We start from the raw sequence: 19,101 nt of genomic DNA on the forward strand, positions 1-19,101 counted from the left end.
ATGAAACCGAATTGCCCTGCGTTGCATTGTATACCTATATACACGCGTATGTGTACCTGCACCGATAGGTATACGCCTCCGAGGAGGAAAACCGAACCTATACATACACGCAGGGCTGCGGGAAGCGTGTCAAGTCGCGGCTACCCTCCTCCTCACGACTATACCTTCGTACACCTGTGCGCCTTATACTATGTTTTACCTCTAGGTATATAATATAACAGGTGTAAACGTCAAAGTTATACCTATATACTCATGGTGTATAGGTAATACCTATAGCTTCCAAAGTTGAAGGTATATTGCGATGGATATTGCAAGTACGTGACGCTCCTCTTGTGGGTACCTACCTATATGAAATTTCACACCCAGGAGTCTTTGCTCTTACACTTCATGCACTTGGGTTTATCTGCATGTACGTGCTTGCCAAGTGGATTTTTCAATGTTGTATCATATCCCTTATATACGGTGAAATCTAGAGAATACAATGACGTTGTACTATTGTAGGTACATAATTATACAAATGTATATTTATATGATACATAACATGTACCCCCACACGCGTAAATTGCGCTCCTTGTTTTTATATTTTTTAGCTCGTCATCAGGGAACGAGTGAGGATGCGTATATTATATGCGTGCAAATGCGAAAATTTGCGATTTCACGAGCGACCGCGACTCTCGGTGTATCCGTTTATATTTTTTGCATTTTCACGCCCTCCCACCTCACGACGACCAGGCAGTTTAAATTTAAAGTGAAATCATTTACACCATGCCGTGCAGGATGTCCCAACTCGCGTTTGTTGGAGCACGCGACAGTTTCTGGTGTATACGCGCGCGCGTTTCTGTTTTTCGCGTATTTTTGTTTTTCGATCGAATTACCTCGCGAATCCTATACACCGCGTCGAAATAGCAATTTCCATTATCGCTCTGCCTCGAGTGTCATCCTCTTTTTTTCCTTTTTTTTTTCCTCTCCCCATTATCGTTCTTCAATTAACACGAAAAGTTCATACGCGGTGAGTATACCACACGCGAGCTCGTTAAAATCGAAGGTTTTTCGCTTCCCCCTTCCCACTTTTATCGTTCACGTGCAGGTGGACAGATTTAATTACAAATCTCGTTAAGTTAAAACAAAACAAAACAACTCGATTCGCCCCCGATTTCGCTCCTTTTTTTTTTTTTTTTTTTTTAATTTTCGCGCGTGCAGTAAGTGTTATTTGATTGTTATAACGACGCGGTCGACGGCTCTTTTCTCCCTCTCGCGCCCCGATTCATTAAACATATGTGTTTGTACAACGCCGTATATTATGTACGGACACTCACAATCGATGCACGCAACTAGAGATATATATCTCGTACCGTATAAGACATACCAACGAGAATTTCCTTTCGAGATAGAGAGTGTGTGTGTGTCTGGCTGTAACACTGCACCATACTACTAAGCGCGCGGGGATACTAAGGGCAGATATCCTCTCTCTTTTCACTTTATTCGTTTACAATGCCTCCACCTCCACTTTTACCTCCTGCTACGACCACCACAGCTACGCCAACAATTACAACGTTGTGTGGCAGCAGTATACTGGTGTACAGTAGGCAGGCCTGAGGATATCGGACTCGGAGCGTAGTTCCTCTTTGCTCATCTCTATCTCCATCTTCGGTACACCTTGGAAAGCACACTCGCGCACACGCACGTTTAATTTTTTTCTTTTCTTTTTTTTTTTTTTTTTTTTTTTTTTGTTCAAACTTGCGTAATGCTCCTGTCCGTCCGTCTGCGTGTAAGTATACTCGCCCCTACCATGCCAACAACCTTCTCCTGCTTGACTTGGACACAACGATTCGCTCGGTAAAACGCGGCTCTTTGCGAACACTTTCCTGTCCGTGTGTACCACGTACACGCACGTATACATGGAAAGGATAAAAAAAAAGATATACAGGTAATGTGTACATCTATACGCAAGAGAAAGAAGAAAAAGCGATTTTGGGACTATTTGTTGTTTTCCTTAATTAATTCCATTTCTTTTTGTTCTTGCGAGCGTAGTATATACACAGGGTAGGACCAGTGCGATCTATACGTGAGATGGAAAGGATACGATAGGAGCAAAGGAGGGACGGAAGGAAGAGTCCTGTTGCGTACACATATTATATATGTATATACGCCCAGTAGGTAGTTACTGTTTGATTTTCGGATGGTATACATATTTATTTACGCCAACGCGTTGTGTAGTTGATGTGTTTCTTAATGCGCGGCCGCGGACGCTTATTGTTTCTTTGTTCCGCAATGGAGTCGGGTAAATTTATCTATTTCGTCATTTACAAATTTTATCGAGTGTACAGGTGTATATTATACCTACTACCCGTGTCTTTTGTTTCATCGATAAACATACGCGCGTACGTGAAAGTATAATAAAACGCACGAGTCGCGAAAATTCATCGAGATATATGTATATGCGTTTCGGATGCGCTCGAGCGAGCCGATATTGTGTCCGAACGACTGTGTTGTGTACAATCACGCTGGTGTATGTTTATATGTATATTTGCAAATGCACAGTGAAATCGAAAGGATATGAAAACGCGTTACGCGGAAGTTGCATTATCATAAATATACGAATACGTGCACGTATGATATCGCAATGAGGAAAAAAAAAAAAAAAAAAAAAAAAAGGAAAGAAAGATGATTACTGAGCGTTTAATTATTATAGCTGGTGGGCTGCAATAACTTTGCTACACCGCGAATTCTCACTTAATAATTGCAACGATGTATCTCTTCGTTTGCTCGTATGCGTGGAGTTTCACTTGCTGATGTATATATATACGTTAACGTGCAGGTAAAAGTTGGCACGAGGAGGCTGCGGGGAGGAGCTGTATATATTGATGAGCTCGTGTGTTTTAACGAATTTCGATGCGTTAAACTTTTTTAATTCATTATTGTAGTTTTCGTTGCGAGGTTTACTTGAGTGTATATATGTGTGGGTCTCGGTGCTACGGGCCGGCGAAAAAGTTGGAATTATCATTAAAAATCTAACGGTGAATTGTACGGTGATGAAAAAAAAAAAAAAAAAAAAAAGCTCTAATTTGGTTGCCGACGTTAATCTCGAGATACGTTATTTGATTTTAAATTGTTTACTTGGTTAGTCCGCGGAAAGTGTGAAAGTCCTTGGAACTATACGTATCGCACACGAGGAACCGGAGTGCGTCATTTCAGCTATGAAAGTGTATACAGATGTTGTTTCATTACATTAAAATTTTCATCAAAATAAAGTACATGCCAATTATTATTTTCAAATAATGTTTCATCAAACGTTCGCTTTTAATTAATCGGAAGAATTTTCAAATAAAATTTTATCAGCTATACAGATGCGAAGAAGTTGATTGTTTTAAAACTTGAAATCTTGAGAAATCGACGCTTTTGCGCAAATTATATTAAATTAATATACCGTGTGAAGAGAAAAATTTAATTACTATAACGTAGTGTTTTTGTTTTCTCCTATTTCTGGAGTTTCTATGAAAAGCCTTGAAACCAGCAGATTTTCCATACTTTATTTTACTGCGCTGATCAATCACGAATTCTATTGATTTATGGTGATTGACAGGAACGAGATTAAGCTCTAAAGTTGTAACTGAAATATAAATTCACAACATTCACTGTTAGACCGTGCCAAAGTATGCATATACCCCGAATGGAGGGAATTTAAGTTTGTACACAAAGTACGGACATTAAAATTGCACGCACGTATCAAATGAACGTTTTCATTACTAATGTAAAATTGCTCGAAACTCCATAAATACACGATACCCGGAAAGTTCTGGGAACTCAACAACCCCCACGTATCAAAACACATACAAGTGTTTGTAGCGCTTTTGATACACGTTTGAAATTCACTGATATTTTCAAATTAAATTGAAATTTCATTGAAACTTCGGTTTGAAGGTAATTAAATTTTTGGCAGATACCTGTGAAGGGCCCTTCTAAACGCACCCATACACGTACCGCATACGAAAAGCTTTTTAGTAGCAAAAAACGAGAATTTCAATTACGCACGGTTAATATTCGTAAGTGAATTCGATAAAAAGTTGAGGGTAAAAAATTAAAAAAATTATTCAACGAAAGGGCGCTTAAAACTTCCGTATCCGTGGTACATAGGGCGCGCTTTTCACCGGCGGGTGCGCAAAACTGCGCTCGTTAGTTATTCAATGAAATAAAAAATACGATCCTTCCAGGCCAGTTGTCCGGTCTTGCACATTCGATAGCGACGAATTTCGCGTTTCTGCAGCAGAAAAAGGGAAGGTAAAAAAAAAAAAAAAAAAAAAAAAAAAATGGATGGAAAATATCTCGCTTCTCCCGATCCTCTGGTAATAAACTCACGGCTAGTGGCTCTGAAAATGAAAAGGGCTCTGCTTCAATATTCCCACCTCCCCCGAATTTCAACACCACCGAAGAAGCATATTATGTATAAAAACCGATAAAGTGCACGCGCGTACCTATATACATAGATACCTGCACACGTATGCGCACTTTTCTCCTTGCCTACTAGTCTCTTTTCCTTCCCATAAACTCCAATAAAATTACCAAGCTCGAAAATTACCCGTTCAACGCTATATAGGATATACATATAATAATATACACTGCGCACAAGGGGTGCCATGTATTATATATAGTAGAGGAAAGTGCGAGGAAAATAAAAGTAGCGCCCAAGTCAGCCGTACCTATGATACAAAAAATATACATCGCGCGGATGCGAAAAGGTATATCATAGGTTAATTTAGCAGAGCGCAGAGAACCCACTATCATTACATTGCGTATATATAATGATAGTGGCACTTGACAAACTCGGACTGCTCGATCTTGTCTCTTATTTCCAAGACTCGTGCAATACATTATACATACAAAGTCTATACTATAGCGTTATACAATGGGCACGGAAACGATTGTTAGAATTACATACACCGCGAAAGCTCGACGAGACGCGCAAGGGTGGATCGGGTTGTTATACACGCACGTATAGTTAAAGGGATAAATGAGATGTTGGGAGGGTGGCGAGGGAGAGAGATGAATAGGCGGGGAGACTGGAGCGGAATTGCAATGTCCGAAGCGCAGGTGTGCGCCTGCAGTGGAGCTCCCTTGGACCAACACGCGAGGGTGTATATATAGGGATAACAGGTGGGTAAGACGGCCATGTGTATATACTAAGCGCAGTCTCGCGCACACACGTTATACATATGTATAGGTGAGGGGGGTGTATACGCGCATACACGTGTATTATGTAAGTCGGTGGAGAGACAAATCGCCGAGAGGGTGGCTCAGGAGACGATGGGATGGAAGAAGCGACAAGTGCTCGAACTTATTATATACGTCAGGATCTCTGAAAATTTTTGGGAGAAAAGCACGTATCTACATAGGTACGTGTATATGGCACGCCGGTGTTGACTCGTTGCGTTAAAACAACAAGTGGTTCATTTTAAAGTTGTTTGTCAATTTCCAAATGTAACAAAAAAATGTCTCTCGCTTTATTCTATTTGCTCTTTCAAGCTTTGGCTATTTATCTCTCATCAGTTGAATTACAACCGAAATAAAAGCGAGAACCGCAATTTTCACGAAATTAAATGTTAATCAAGGAATTTGTACACCCGCAGTGTAAAAACGAGATTGGGTACATATAGGCCAAGTCAAAGGCAACGGAACTTTTCGGTTTGCAAGACAATGGAATTTAGATACGTTTTCCATGTCGATCCTTTGATTTTTCAGAGATTCCAACCCGTGCCTAAAATATAGGTAACTATGACGGTGCGCATATATATATATACACGGAGGAAGAGCTACACAGCATTGGAGGAATCGCTAGCTGATGTACTATCCCAGTGGTCCACGTGTATATATAAATGAACCCAACATCCATCCAGGTACCTCCTATACCGGTACAGTCCGACGATATCGATGGCGTAGCTCAAGGGATTTGCTTTTCTCGTACGTATATACAGGGCGTACAAGTATAACACCAGCAGGTGTGTACATTACTGCCTCTATACATTATACACACACGCGCGCGCGTGACAAGTGCTGCTTATCCGATGCACGGACAGGTATATATACCCATACGCACCGATTTCTCGGCACCTGCATCCTATTTGTTTGTTGCGCAGGGACGAGCACACCTATTTGTTTCACGCGGGTGGTTAATGCGCAGATATATTTATATGTCAGTTGATTCATCGATTAAATGGGGGTGGGGGGAGGGGGAGAGACAAGGGTAGTAGATATATACGTACAATATCTGTACCATCGGTACCTCGAATGTAAACATGACGCATTGTATACGAGAAAAGGTATAAATGCATGCGTGTAAATAGATACATGTGGTACCCAGTCACATGGGCATCGCACAACTTATACCTTTGTATTGTAACGATTGTATAGCTTTGTTGCATCAAACGTATAATGTATACATAACATCCCACGCACATGCATATACAATACGTACACAGTACGACACAACATTGACGGGTACCAATGCAAAGAAAAAGAAAAAGAAAAAAAAAAGGGCACACTTTATATTGTCAGCAATCAATGAGGCGCGCGGTAACAACGGGAGGAGGGGGTTCGCTCTTTGACGACCGCGGTGGTCAAAGATATAAGGTATATATATACGTTAGTCGTTCATCGGACAGGATCCACGTTTGTTTGTTTGTTTTGTATCCCTCTCAGTTCGTATAGCTGATTCTCTATTGCAACGTGTATGTATGAGCATCACTGTAGTCTACGTTTTTTTTGTTTTTTTTTTGTTTTTTTTTTACTTTTCACACAGTACGCTCGTCATGGTGGTGGCTCGATCTCGCGCTCGGAGGCGCACGTATATACACCGTGTACCACACGTAATATCCGCGCAGCTGAAATATTGCGGACATACGTCAAATTTTTTTACACCCGCGTCGGAAAGATGAGAAGACGGTGGTTGGGGGGGGGGGAGGAGGGACCGAGATAGCGGCGGGTGTATAATATAATGGCTGACGGCTGTGATCCGCGAAGGGACTCGACCGCAAAAAATGATCGACGCGCGCGTTATTTTCGCCCAACGGATTACAAATCGTGCGGTGGTCTTTGTGAATTTCACAGAGAAATCCAGTCGCTGCTTGTTTCGCCGATTTTCTTTACTGCACCAGTCACTTATCCTACCCGAACGAGATTCACAGGATAATCGGTAAAAAACCAGTTACTCATAAAGTTTCAACCAATTCATTTTTTCACCCACGCATTTTTCGAGCATTCGATTACAAATGTATACATATACGTATACAGCAGGATGCTGGGCGCAATCATCGTGCTTATTTTTTGCCGAAACTCAACGTGGCCAATACGTTTATATGATGTATACGGCACACGCGCAGCTGGCCCTGATGCGTATATACAATATTATTACGAGCTATGGTATAAATACACCCCACGGCCCCGGGAGCACCGCTCGAGTGTACACAGTAGTAGTATAGTTATAGTGTATTATTGTATACGCAAAAGCGCCGGCACAAGCTCGGGAGGGTATATAAATTATCGTTAATTAAACATTAGTACTCAGCGTTGCGTAAATAAAGCTCGCTGTGTGCGTTAACGCGTTATTAATAATTTCGTAATTAAGTTTTCGCAGATCCGACAATGTGTGCAACGGGGGTTACAACAGCCTTGTACGTACAACGTGCGTATATTTATTTCGGAATACCTATACAGTCCAAATGAAACGGAACATCCAACTTTGCATGTGGAATGAACAAGAATAATTGCAAAAAATACATTAACATACCCCAGCCCTCAAACCACTCTGACCAACCCCGTTTAAACAAATACGGCCAGAGATTTTGTAAAAACTAATGGATAACGATAATGACGAAGACGAGACATACGTGTGTATTTTTTTTTTCAACATAATATATCCGAGTCGGCCCAAAATACAATGGGAAACGTCAGTTTGCACCGGAACTTGGTAGCCCTCTTAATCCAGGGTTGTCGGGAGACGTATACTTTATTTCGCCCATAAGTCTTTTCCCCGATTATGCAGCTGTACATATTTGTCAGACTCGGGGAACTTTAATCATTTGCAACCAAGTTATTCCCGTGAAGAGCAAAAAAAAAAAGCGCCGCGGGAAACTAAAGGGAGTCGAATCTTCAAGGAGAAGGGGGTGGGGAGAAGCGTTTCTAATTACACGGCGCCAGGGGTTGGTTGTACAAGTCGCGTAGAGGAAGGGCCGACGGTCGAATTTTCATTAGCCGAGAGCCTCCGACAGATTATCGGTGTATTTGACGAGAGCAAAGGAAAGAAAGAAAATTGTTCCTCCGACGAGACACACTCGGCGCGAACAATGTACGCGCGCAAAAGTTAGACCCGACGCGCTTTTTACTCTCTCCGGGGTAGGTATGATATATACACCCGATTTCTCCCCTCTTTTCGAGTTTCCACTCTAGCAAAGTTGCACGCGAATTAAGATCTCCTCGAGGTGGGCGCTCGAACTTTGGCGCCGTCCTCGGATTTTTCCTCTTTCATTCCCGTTGTACACGAGACGTTGCCGAGAGCTCCGACAACTTTCGCCCGGGAGTTGCCGCGCGCCCTGGTTCATTACCTTATACACCGGGATTGGGCGCGATTATTCGCAAACAGCCGCGAGTGTACATATATATTGATTACCTGGTCAGCGAGGCGATGCCGGCTGGAATCCGGTGTATTCCGTTGTCCGAGAGGTCGAGGAAGGTCAGCCTCCCGAGGGACAGCAGCTCCCTGGGTATCTCCGTCAGTCGGTTGTTCTCCAAGTGCAGCTCCCGAAGCTCGGGGAAGCTTTTTTTTTTCGTTTGTTTCGTTCGTCGACGTCCATTCGGGGCGAGAGTTGCGGCGTGAAAAGAAACAACGAGCACATGTATAATATAAAACACTTACTCGGCGGAAAAAGCGCAAAAAAAATGGGTGCAGGGCTGGAGGAAAAGAAAAAAAAGAGGGGGGGGTGGAAGGCACGCGAGAGGTGCAACAGTCATGTATGTATGAGTACACACGTGCGCAATTAATGGGGGGGCGATAAATCAGAGGAGAGTGAAGAGGATTTATGGTGACGGGTCTCGTTGTTGTGCGCGTGGCGTACGATACATCACATTTATACATATACCTATACGCACGAAAGTTTTAGCCCCACGCACATGTATATATAGCGAAGGAGGAAAAAGCTGGTAGTTAAGTTGGGAAAAAGAAGAAATGGGGGGGGGGAGTAGGTTGTATGGAATATATAACACGCGAGTTGGGTGACAAAGCCCCGGCAGCGCTATAGAGGCCAGATTAACGGCTTCTTCTTCGCGGATGACCCGAAACACGACGCCGGCCCCTTTTGTGTCGTTTCATCCTTTCTGCTCTTCCACCCCCCATTGAGTTTTTCATTGCGAGAAGCGCCGTATCGCGGGTGTATGCGTTTTAGAACCAGGTGGGGAGGGGGTGGACGATCGCACGAGGGAGACAATTCATTGTGTGTTTTTGTTTTCGAGAGCATAAATATATGTATATGAGGCGTACGATGGCAATGAATGCCGCTGTTGACGCTGCTTGTACGGGAATTAGCAGGACCCGCGTTTGAATATATTATTATATTTGCGCGAAACTAGCTTTTACAAGCGTTGTCATGCAACAACAATAGCACCGGATAATGTATATGTACACGAGAGCTAACTACGTGGGGAGAAGGGCGGGGGGGTATAGGTATATATAAATGTAATATGGGTTGTGCAGAGTTGGCAGCAGCAGCAGAACACGCGCAGCTTCTCTCGTTTGCATTTTCGAGTAATGAGAAACGGGGATGCGCCCGCGTGTGTGTGTGTCGCCCCCGTCGTCCGTATGACGATTTAGCGCCCGTTTTTTAATTGACCTATTTTTCGAAAGTAAAAACGATCCGAGGCGGATGAGCTGAAAATTAAATTTTACTTTTATTGCATTTTAATTGTTTTTGATGCGATTTTGCGTCTGTCCGCTGCTTTGAAATTCAAATTCCCTCGGACCGTACCCCCTTTTATTTTTTGCCGACCGACGAGTATATTAAAACAGAGCATGATTGTTATTCCAAAACGCTCTCCATAAAAATGCTCCCTCTCTCTTTTTTTATTTTTATTAGCCGTGCCTCTTTTCCATTTACAAGTAATATTACACGAGGATCGCGACAAGAAAAAACTTCACCCCTGTTTGGAAGCGTGAGATTTTCATTAAAAAATGCACAACACCATATAAAAAAAGGATGGGCATCCAATTACATGTACCTCGTGATGCTCACAAAATGTAATTCTTCCAGGAACATAAGGTGCAAGAACAACAACAAACAGACTGCCTTTTAATTCCACGCACGCCCAACTTTTAATGGAATAACTTATTTGCTTCTTGCACCGGGGGCAGGTGTACACCAAGGCCAGGGGGATTGTTGTATCATAAAACGCGAATTTTAGCCAAACAGGGGGTTGGGGGGTGGCGAGAAAGTTGATACAAAAGCGCAACCCCCCCCCCCCCGACTAATAAACCCCAGCAGCTGCGGCGAGCGGGAGAAATTCAATCGGCGCGCCAAGAGTCCGTGAAAATCCGAGCCGCCAGCTCTGGTGTCTGCTGCAGGGGCTAATGGAGCCTCGGGCCAAAGTTCCATACACCCGGCGCGATGAAGTTACCCCGAGCCGGGCCGTGTGTGTGTGTGTGTGGATGAACTCGTATACACACACAGATACGTAATTGTGGAGATGGTCGAGTGGGTAGACGTATACTGCAGGTATATAATGTATAAGTACCTGTGCAGCAGCTTGAGATTGCTGTCGAGTTGGGCCAATTGGTTGTGACCCAGAAAGAATTCCCGGACTCCGTGGAAGGCTCGCGCGGCCTCCGGCAGCCTCGCCACTCCGCTCCCGCTCATGTCCAACTTGTTGACCCTGCCGGCCGCCACGGCTCCCTCCTTCTGCTGTTGACCATCGTCCTCCTCCTCCTCCTCCTCCGACGTGGCCAAAGACGCCCGGCACGCCTGCAACGAAACACAAGCGAGTCAATAAGACCATTCCTTATTTCCCTTTCCCCCGCAGCTGTGTCTTATTTGTGGACACTTTTTGGGGGCGATGAGCCCGCTTGTTTGGACACACGTGCCCCCCACCCCCCCGAAGAGCTCGTTGTTCGCGTTTTTTATTTCTTCGGGAGTGTTGCCCGCTGTGTCGGAGGGAGATTAGAGCTGGTCCGGGAGAAGAGTCGTGGATGTGTTTGGCTACTTTAACGAGCTCTCGGGAAATAAAAGGCCTTTTTGTACAAGTGGTACAGGCGAGAGTTGAACAAGTAGAAAATGGTCGAGTCGGGTCGGACGGGCCGTGTTATTTGGGAAAACATTTCGCGCGCGGTCTCGGCCATGCAGGGAAAAGCGCGCGTGGGTACAGGGGAAGGGAGAAAATGTACACAGTGTCGACTGGCTTTTCCCATTATTGCCTCGTAAACACGCTAAATAATTCTGCAAACTCTCTCTCTCTCTCTCTCTCTCCCGCGTGTTGTACTTATAGTTGCCGGCTGTTGAAAATTGCAGGGTTACGAGCAAAAACGGACCGCGCACACCTGCACGTGGCGAGATATAATGGCAAACTGTAATTTAATTACTGAATGTATACTATTTTGTTTACAAGTGGGTGGCGTTTACCACGTGTTCTTGTGTTTTGTTTATCATAGTTGCAAAGTGTCTGTGGACGGTATAGGAAGAGGGACGGGCTTGTAATTGGATTCAAGTGGGGTAATCTGCCGCGCGTTGAAAACTAGGTACAAGGTCTTATAAAGTAATCCATGTGTCTACAGGTACACACTGACGCAAAACGGTAAAAAATTAATACTACGATTTCAAACTGTTTTCTTTTTTTTTTTTTTTTGTGGGCACCTACGCGTGTTTTATTAATCGAGTTATTTTTCAGAATTTTCACATAACAATTAAATAACTACTTCTCAAAATTGAATGTACGTACCTCATAGAGTACATTACGTTTCTACAATATTATTTAAAGCTCAATAACCAATTAGAGTTTTAATGCTATTCATAGATTATAATACATATTTAAATGTGCAATTTAGGCACATAGTTGTGAGCCAGAATAAAACTAGCGATTTATAATTTTCTTTATTTATTATTATAATTATTATTATTATTTAGTAGTTGAGGTTAAAATTTGAACTGATACATGACATAACGGAAGAAACAGAAAGGAAAGGAAGCGTACATTTTAATTGCAGCTTATAAAAAAAGAAGGAAAATGATAAGATGCAGAGAGTATATTATGATGATGAAATATGCGTCGCGTCCGCATCAAGGAGTTTATTTGTCAATTTAGCGATGATATTCTGAGGAATCTGGCTGCGACGGGGAAAACGCGAAGAAAGAAAGTAAAGCAGAATGAGGGGAAAAAAAAAAAAAAATAACAACAAGGTACGGAAGGGAAAAGAGAAGAGCTCGGCGTTAAATAAATGAAAAGCGCAGCAGCAGCCTCTGGCGGAACGAGCGAGCGCGCAACGAAGGTCCCTCGATCCCCGACAACTGCTGCTCTACGCTGTCCATTCATTAAAGGCAAAAGGGCGAGCGGACAAAGGGCCCCCACCTCATCCTCCAGCGAGTCGGTATCCATCCTCTGGAGCCTCTTGTCGGCAGCCGACAGCCCCTCGTCCTCGCTACTGCTGTCCCTCATCTCCTCGGCAATCGCCAGCAGCCTCAATCCTGCTTGCACCATTTTCCTTTTTCCTCCCACCCCCACTCGCCGGTGAGATAATCAAACTCGCCACACTCGGACTTTCATCGTCTCTTCTATACTCGATCCAACACGCGAATGTACACAGTCATTACACGTGGCACTTGCCGGTTATCCTGTGTAGCCGTTGGAGCAGCGATTCATTAAAACGGGATAAGTAATTAGAGCGGGCGCGAATAGGTGTGCCCACCCCCTCCTTTTTATACAAATTTAATCAGAGAGAGAGAGAGAGAGAGAGGCCATCCACATGACACGCAATCTAGTTGAGTGTGCCAACACTCTCTTTCTCTCTCTATTTTTTTTTGCCGCCCAACTTTCTTTTTCACCCAGAAGGAGAGCCGTATCGTAAAATAACTGCGATGATGATGACGGTGCTACTGTTGCCGACGCCGCGCCTCCTTGAAAGGCGATAAGGACGACGGAGGGGCTATGTATGTAAGTATATACCATACGCCAGTGGCGCTCGGTCGAGCGAGAGGCAAAGATCGCGAGGGGAGATATACCACTGTCCTCCTCCTTTGGGGGTGTGTACCTGTATATATATATATATATATACGTCATGCCAAACTTTTTTAATCCGTCCGAGTGCCTTCGCGCTCGTCCGAGTGTGTACATCGGGGCCGATTTGACGTTTATTATGCACGCCAACGTCTCTGCAGCGCGATCGAATCTTTTCTAGTCCTCCCGAAAATCATGCCCGAGCAGGGGGTCGTTGAGTGAAGAGCTCGGGGCGCTCTCTCGGTTCAATTGCAAATGTAATTTCTATTTCGTTGTTTGCCCCGAGACTGACGCGTCAAAGCGCAATCTCGTTTCTCCTCTGTTCTTCTCGGGGAGGAAAAAAAAAAAAAAAAAAAAAAAAAAAAAGGAAAATCAAGCTGGGAAGAATCTGTAACGGAACGTTCATCACTTTAAGTGCTCGACGCGTATCTCTCGACGAGAACAAATAAAAAAAAAAAATAAAAAAAAAAAAAAGAAGAATATAAAAACAGCTAAGGCAACGAGAGACGAGAGATAATGTATATACAGCACTCTCCGTGTATTTGTACATGTACTGTTTAAAACGAGGTATGTATAGGGTGCAAGCGAGTGGCAGGCGAGACGACTCTTCCTCATTTGCTTTGTTTGTTTTTTTTCTCCTTAGGGGTAGAGCTACGCCTTTTATTTGAAAGACAACGCCAATATACACACCAAGTGCCGCGCATTCTAACGTGTGTAGGGCGACATCCGGAGGAGGAGCAAGTACGCGGGTGGGAGATGAATTAAAAAAAAAAACGCCCTGCAGTAGTACTACCGTATTTTGCGTCAGACATTCCTTGATGAACAAACAAATGACGATTTCGCGATGTGATCGTAGGTGTATTTTTCCTCTCCTCCCTCGCATCGCCCACCCAGATTTTGCGCTCAGTCGTATAATACAGACGCGCAACCGCTACGATAAATCACGGCTGAACCGAGCAAGCGTCCTTGTCGTCGCTCTCCCCGTCTTATCTCCCCATCTACGGCTCTGCTCTCTCCTCGCCTCCATTGTCTTTCTCTCTCGAGTGTCGATTATGCGCGCGATTGGAAATCCTAATTTTTTTTTTTTTTTTTTTTTCATACTCTCGCTCCGTAGCTTCCCTTCCCTCGAGAGACGGGAAATTCGTCGACCTGCTGCTTATCGCGAACAAAGGGGGAAGAGAAAGTCGAGGCTGTTATGTATACGCACACGTTTTCATTGCGGCAAGGAAGAGCGGAATTTGTATTTTTTTTCATTTCATATGCGCGTGTCGATATTGAGATTTTTCAATCACCGTTATACTTTGAATCGACGCATAGGTGAACTACGAATCGGCTCATCGAAAGGAATCATTATGCAACCGACAATTTACTTTTGACCATTGAAATTCTAAAACAAAAAAAAAAAAAGAAAGAAACAAAGGAATTAATCCTCCCTCGAGCCTCGTCCGATCCATCACGCAGCGCAGTTGCCTTGACAAGAGAGCGGCCCATGCCATCCCAAAGACAGACGTCCAAATATAGTCACACGGAGGTACAGCGTCGCGACGAGAGGCCGAGATAATTCATACGCCCCCGCGTACACGCATGTATCAATCCTAGAGCATCAGTGCGCTGCGAAGGGGAAACAATACCCGAGCGGGTATATGCACACGGAACACTTGTCAGGGGTACACACGAGAAACGAAATTCCGCTCAAAGGCATATCCCTTTTCCCGTCGCGCGCCCGTCCGATCAAAGACACTCCTTTCGCGGATCGAAAGCGCGGAATTATTAACAAAAAAAAAAAGAGGAGAATTGCAGCAGAGGGAAAAAGTGTATGATCCACCGGAGAGAGCTTCTTAATTTTCCTTTGTCCCTTTCTATTCCTCTTGATGCCCTCGTCCGGATTTATAACGAGCTCTCTTTCTCCCTTGCGAGCCTTCCTTCCCATTTTCCGGACGGAAGCGTCGTTACCGAGGCGCAGACGTTCCCCCTCTTTTCGGAGGCTCCTCTCTCTCCCTCGTCCTTTCTTTTTTCGACGAGCTTCCGCACACGTATACGATTCAAAGACGGTGGTGGCCAAGCCGTATACGTCCAGGAGGGACAAATTTGAATAATCATTTCCAAGATCTTCCCTCGCGGTATTATGAAGCGCGTATATATAGCTTCCCTCTCGTTTGCACGGCCATTCAATTTTCGAGTTGACTCGACTATCCTCGCCGCCGTGAAATTCATTTGGCCGTCGTAAGGTTTCGCGATATAATTTTAATGCTATGTATAAATATACGCTCCGACGCTCGTTATACGCGCTGGTGTACCGTTGTCCCGTGACGGTGATTCATTCTCGTTATTGCTTCCGTGGCGCGTGAAAAATTATTATTATTATTATGCTCCTTTTTTTCCTACCCACCTCCCCCCCCTCCTTTTCAACCTAGAAATTTTATTCCATACAAAACAGTTGAGTAGCTCGAACAAAAAAAAGAAAAAAAAAAAAAGAAGACAGAGGGTCCTTGAGTTTTTCCTTTCCTCTAGTGTACGGCTCGACCGTAACTCGTATAATGGTATCTAGCGTAAATAAAGTCGGAGCCGTCGAGCGACGCAACGAACGGGAAGCTTCATTTGTTTACTGGAACGTAACTCTGCACGTACGGACCACTGCCTCCTACGCCTCGACGAAAAAAATAAGCTACGTGTATGACACACTGTAAAATCGGGTTCCCAAATGGAATCGGGACACAAACTGCGATTAGTTTTAATTGAAAAGAAAAAACGGTTTTTGTTTTTTTTTTCCTTTAATCCATACCCAACTCTAAGAAACAAGAAAAAAAAGAGAGAGCGCATCGCGGAGTGCAATCGGAGTAATCGGAAAAACCCCGTCTTTCTCGAGAAACCACTATCCTCTCCCCTTGTGGGACTTCGTCTTGTCTTCGCTGGACCACCCGCTCGATGTCCAAGCTCCACGATGTATTATACCCAAAGCCCGCTCTCTTTGCTACGCTCAAAAGCTCACATCTATCCGAAACCTGTGCGTTACATGTATACAACACCAAAAGGTTGTCCCTCTCGTTTTTTTAACACAAACACACGGCCCCGCACTACCGGATGGACCTTTCAACGGGAAAGACGTAACGATCGTCCTTGTTGAAAAAACCGTCGCGCGGGTGGCATCGCGAGGACGGGGCGCCGATTTCGAAGCGCGTCGCGAGCGATACTGGCGAGACTGGTCCGACCGTCCTCGTGAGTACGACTCTCCTCCTCGTTTCCTTTTTTTTTTTTTTTTTCTCTCTCCGCGTGAGATTGATGCGCGTTATAACGTACACGTCGTCTCCGAGTCACATCGCGTGTCGCTGCTACCACAGCCGAGAGAATATACCACCGGGGATACGTGTGTACGCGGAAGAGGACAAGGTGGACGACGACACGCTCGGCGAGCACACCTGCTGCTCTCGTCGTTAAGCCGCTTCTCCAGTCCATATGTGTGCGAGTGTTCTCCTCCCTCCCCCCTACCCCCTAGCGTGTGATAACGGGTCCCAGCGGCGTACATATTTTCTTCCGCGAGCAGTTTACCCTCTCCGTTCGTCGCGTGATAAGACTACATCGCGATCGCAAGGAGCCGTTTAACGCTCTCGTTAAACTTTCACGATTGAAGTTTGAGTGTAGGTGGTATGTTAATTGAACGAGCGCTAATACACTCCCCCAACTTCGGCAAGAGAGAAAGGTATCTTGTGTCTGCCGTTGTTTCGTGAAATTTCAACAAACCTCTTCCCCTTCATACGCCACACCCGCGTATATACACAAATTGTTTGGTGGTAAATCGCAAAAAAACAAAAATAACAAAAATAATAATAATAATAATGTTCGGGGTTCCATATAGTATCGCCGTGGTTTTTCCTTCCTTATGGTACGAGGCGTTTCACGCGCGTGTGTGCGCCTTTAGCTTTTTCCTCAAGGAAGAAATAAAATAAAAAACGCGGGACGCTTTGAAGGGCCTTTTAACTCTTTGTGCGCGTCGGGGGTGTATAATATTTTTCTCGGCAGCAAAAAGCGCAAAGGAACTTTCGGCTCTGAGGGAAAGAAGAGGGCTGTGGTGGAGCGAGCTCTTTTTGGATTTTTATGTTGTTAGTTTTTTTTTTTTTTTTTTTAAAGCTAACTTTGATTTCGAAAACAGTGCAGGGCCAAGTTCCCGGACGAATCGTATATCTATACGCTTGAGCGAATGGCAAAAGAGGGACGGTTTTCGAAAAATGAAGCTTTCTACGCCGATTTTTACACTTTGAGAGATCGATGCGTGCGATAAATAATGATTTTAACGGGGCTCTTTTTTATTTCTCAACTGCTTCGGAGCTTCGGAGCTTTTTTCTATTATTATCAAGCGTTTCGAGACATGTCCCCGAGACGAGCGTAAACTCCTGCGAAAAAATAAAAACCATACCTATATACGAGAACGGTATATGGACAAACTGCCAGTAACAGGTTGTCGCTGCATGCACGTTGCTTGCAAGAAAGAAAGAAAGAAAGAAAAAGTATAGGTACATAAAGCCAAGCTCGGCAACTGTAGTGCCGTAACGATGCAACTGCGATTTCGCGCGCACAAAAGGAGTCGTGCAAAGTTAGGGAGGAGTACTGGTACGTGTAGCAGCAAGTGGGGAAAGACGGGAGAGGGTAGAAGGGATGCAGCCGCAACACACCTAATTGGAGTGGAATCGCGCCTCCCTCACGTAAAAGCTCGCATCGCGTGCTTATTAAACTTTGCGGCATCTTTCGCTGTATACATCCGAAAGAAAAGCATGCATATATATGTATACACCTATACACGTATACACGTACACCATGAAAAGAAGGAGACGCGTCGTGTGTAACAGCTGCGTGAGGCTAATTACCAGCGCAACGAGAGGACAGATTAAAAGTACACGACTGTATCCAAGTAGGTACTGCGCCGAGTGTCGCCCACAACAGCAGCGGCAGATGGTCATTCGCGCGGTTGTAATTATTATATACATCTACGCTAATCTGGTTAATTGTGTGTATAGGTATACACGTGTGTATACAGTAGGTACCCGTTAACAACAGATCGAGAGCCCTTCGTGTTGGTCCTTGTCTACCACTGATGTACCTATATGTAAATAGAAATCCGGTGTTGTCGTTGTACCGGCTTTTGATATCCGTTAAATAAATAACGAACAAAGGACACAATATACATGTACGGGGAAAAGAAGAAAAAGCTGCAGGTTCTTCTCGTGCATCATCGCGCAGGAAGCTCTGCACCGTTGTCGTAGGATATACATACGGGGGGGAGGGGGGGGAGAAGAAGGAGAAAAACCAGCCGAGAAACACCGGGAGCAGCATCACCGCCTACTTTTATGCAAATGAGGGGGGGGGGGCTGTCTGCGCTAAAGAGCCCCACCCTCCTTGTACGCGCTCCAAGGGAGGAGTCCATATCCTGCAATATCGGTTGAAAGAATCCGGGGAAGATAATGGGCCCTAAAGACGTGGCGCGGAACTGGAGGATGGAGCCTCCTTTGCATACTTACATCTTTCTCTCCCCCCCCCCCCCTTTAACCTCTTTTCATTCGCGACTCGGTGATACGAACAGCGTCGGAGCAGTCCTCGAGAGCGCGGAAGAGAAGAGAGAGGGAGTCTATTTGTCAAAAGCATCAAAGATACCTTTTGGGCGGATGCTGCCAGCCAGGTTTTCCTCTATACTCCAGCAGTGCGCTGCCAGCTGGTCCGTGTTCTATTTCGGGCTCACACACAGATAACAGAGTATGTGTACCTCCAAAAAAGTCAAGGGTACATTATACAACGGTGCAGCGATGCGCCACCGCGGCATTGGTATAGAGACGACGGTATATACGTATGAGGGAGGGAAAGGAATTTCAA

The 19,101-nt window shown here is 44.6% G+C and overlaps 1 protein-coding gene across 1 annotated transcript in view; it reads right to left on the reverse strand.

Annotated features, from left to right (window-relative positions):
* Phlpp (PH domain leucine-rich repeat protein phosphatase) overlaps positions 1 to 19,101 on the reverse strand; it is a 43,277-nt gene that overhangs the window by 13,392 nt on the left and 10,784 nt on the right. The window contains exons 6-7 of the mRNA XM_089592572.1: positions 10,774 to 11,000; positions 8,660 to 8,806 (exon numbers count right to left, since the gene is read on the reverse strand). Of these exons, the coding sequence (XP_089448698.1) occupies positions 8,660 to 8,806; positions 10,774 to 11,000 (374 nt within the window). The remainder of the gene's footprint in view (positions 1 to 8,659; positions 8,807 to 10,773; positions 11,001 to 19,101) is intronic.

This window comes from Copidosoma floridanum, unplaced genomic scaffold (genome assembly GCF_036245765.1).
Source record: "Copidosoma floridanum isolate Cflo_tuat_1 unplaced genomic scaffold, Cflo_Japanese_pri ptg000019l, whole genome shotgun sequence".
NCBI lineage: Eukaryota > Metazoa > Arthropoda > Insecta > Hymenoptera > Encyrtidae > Copidosoma > Copidosoma floridanum.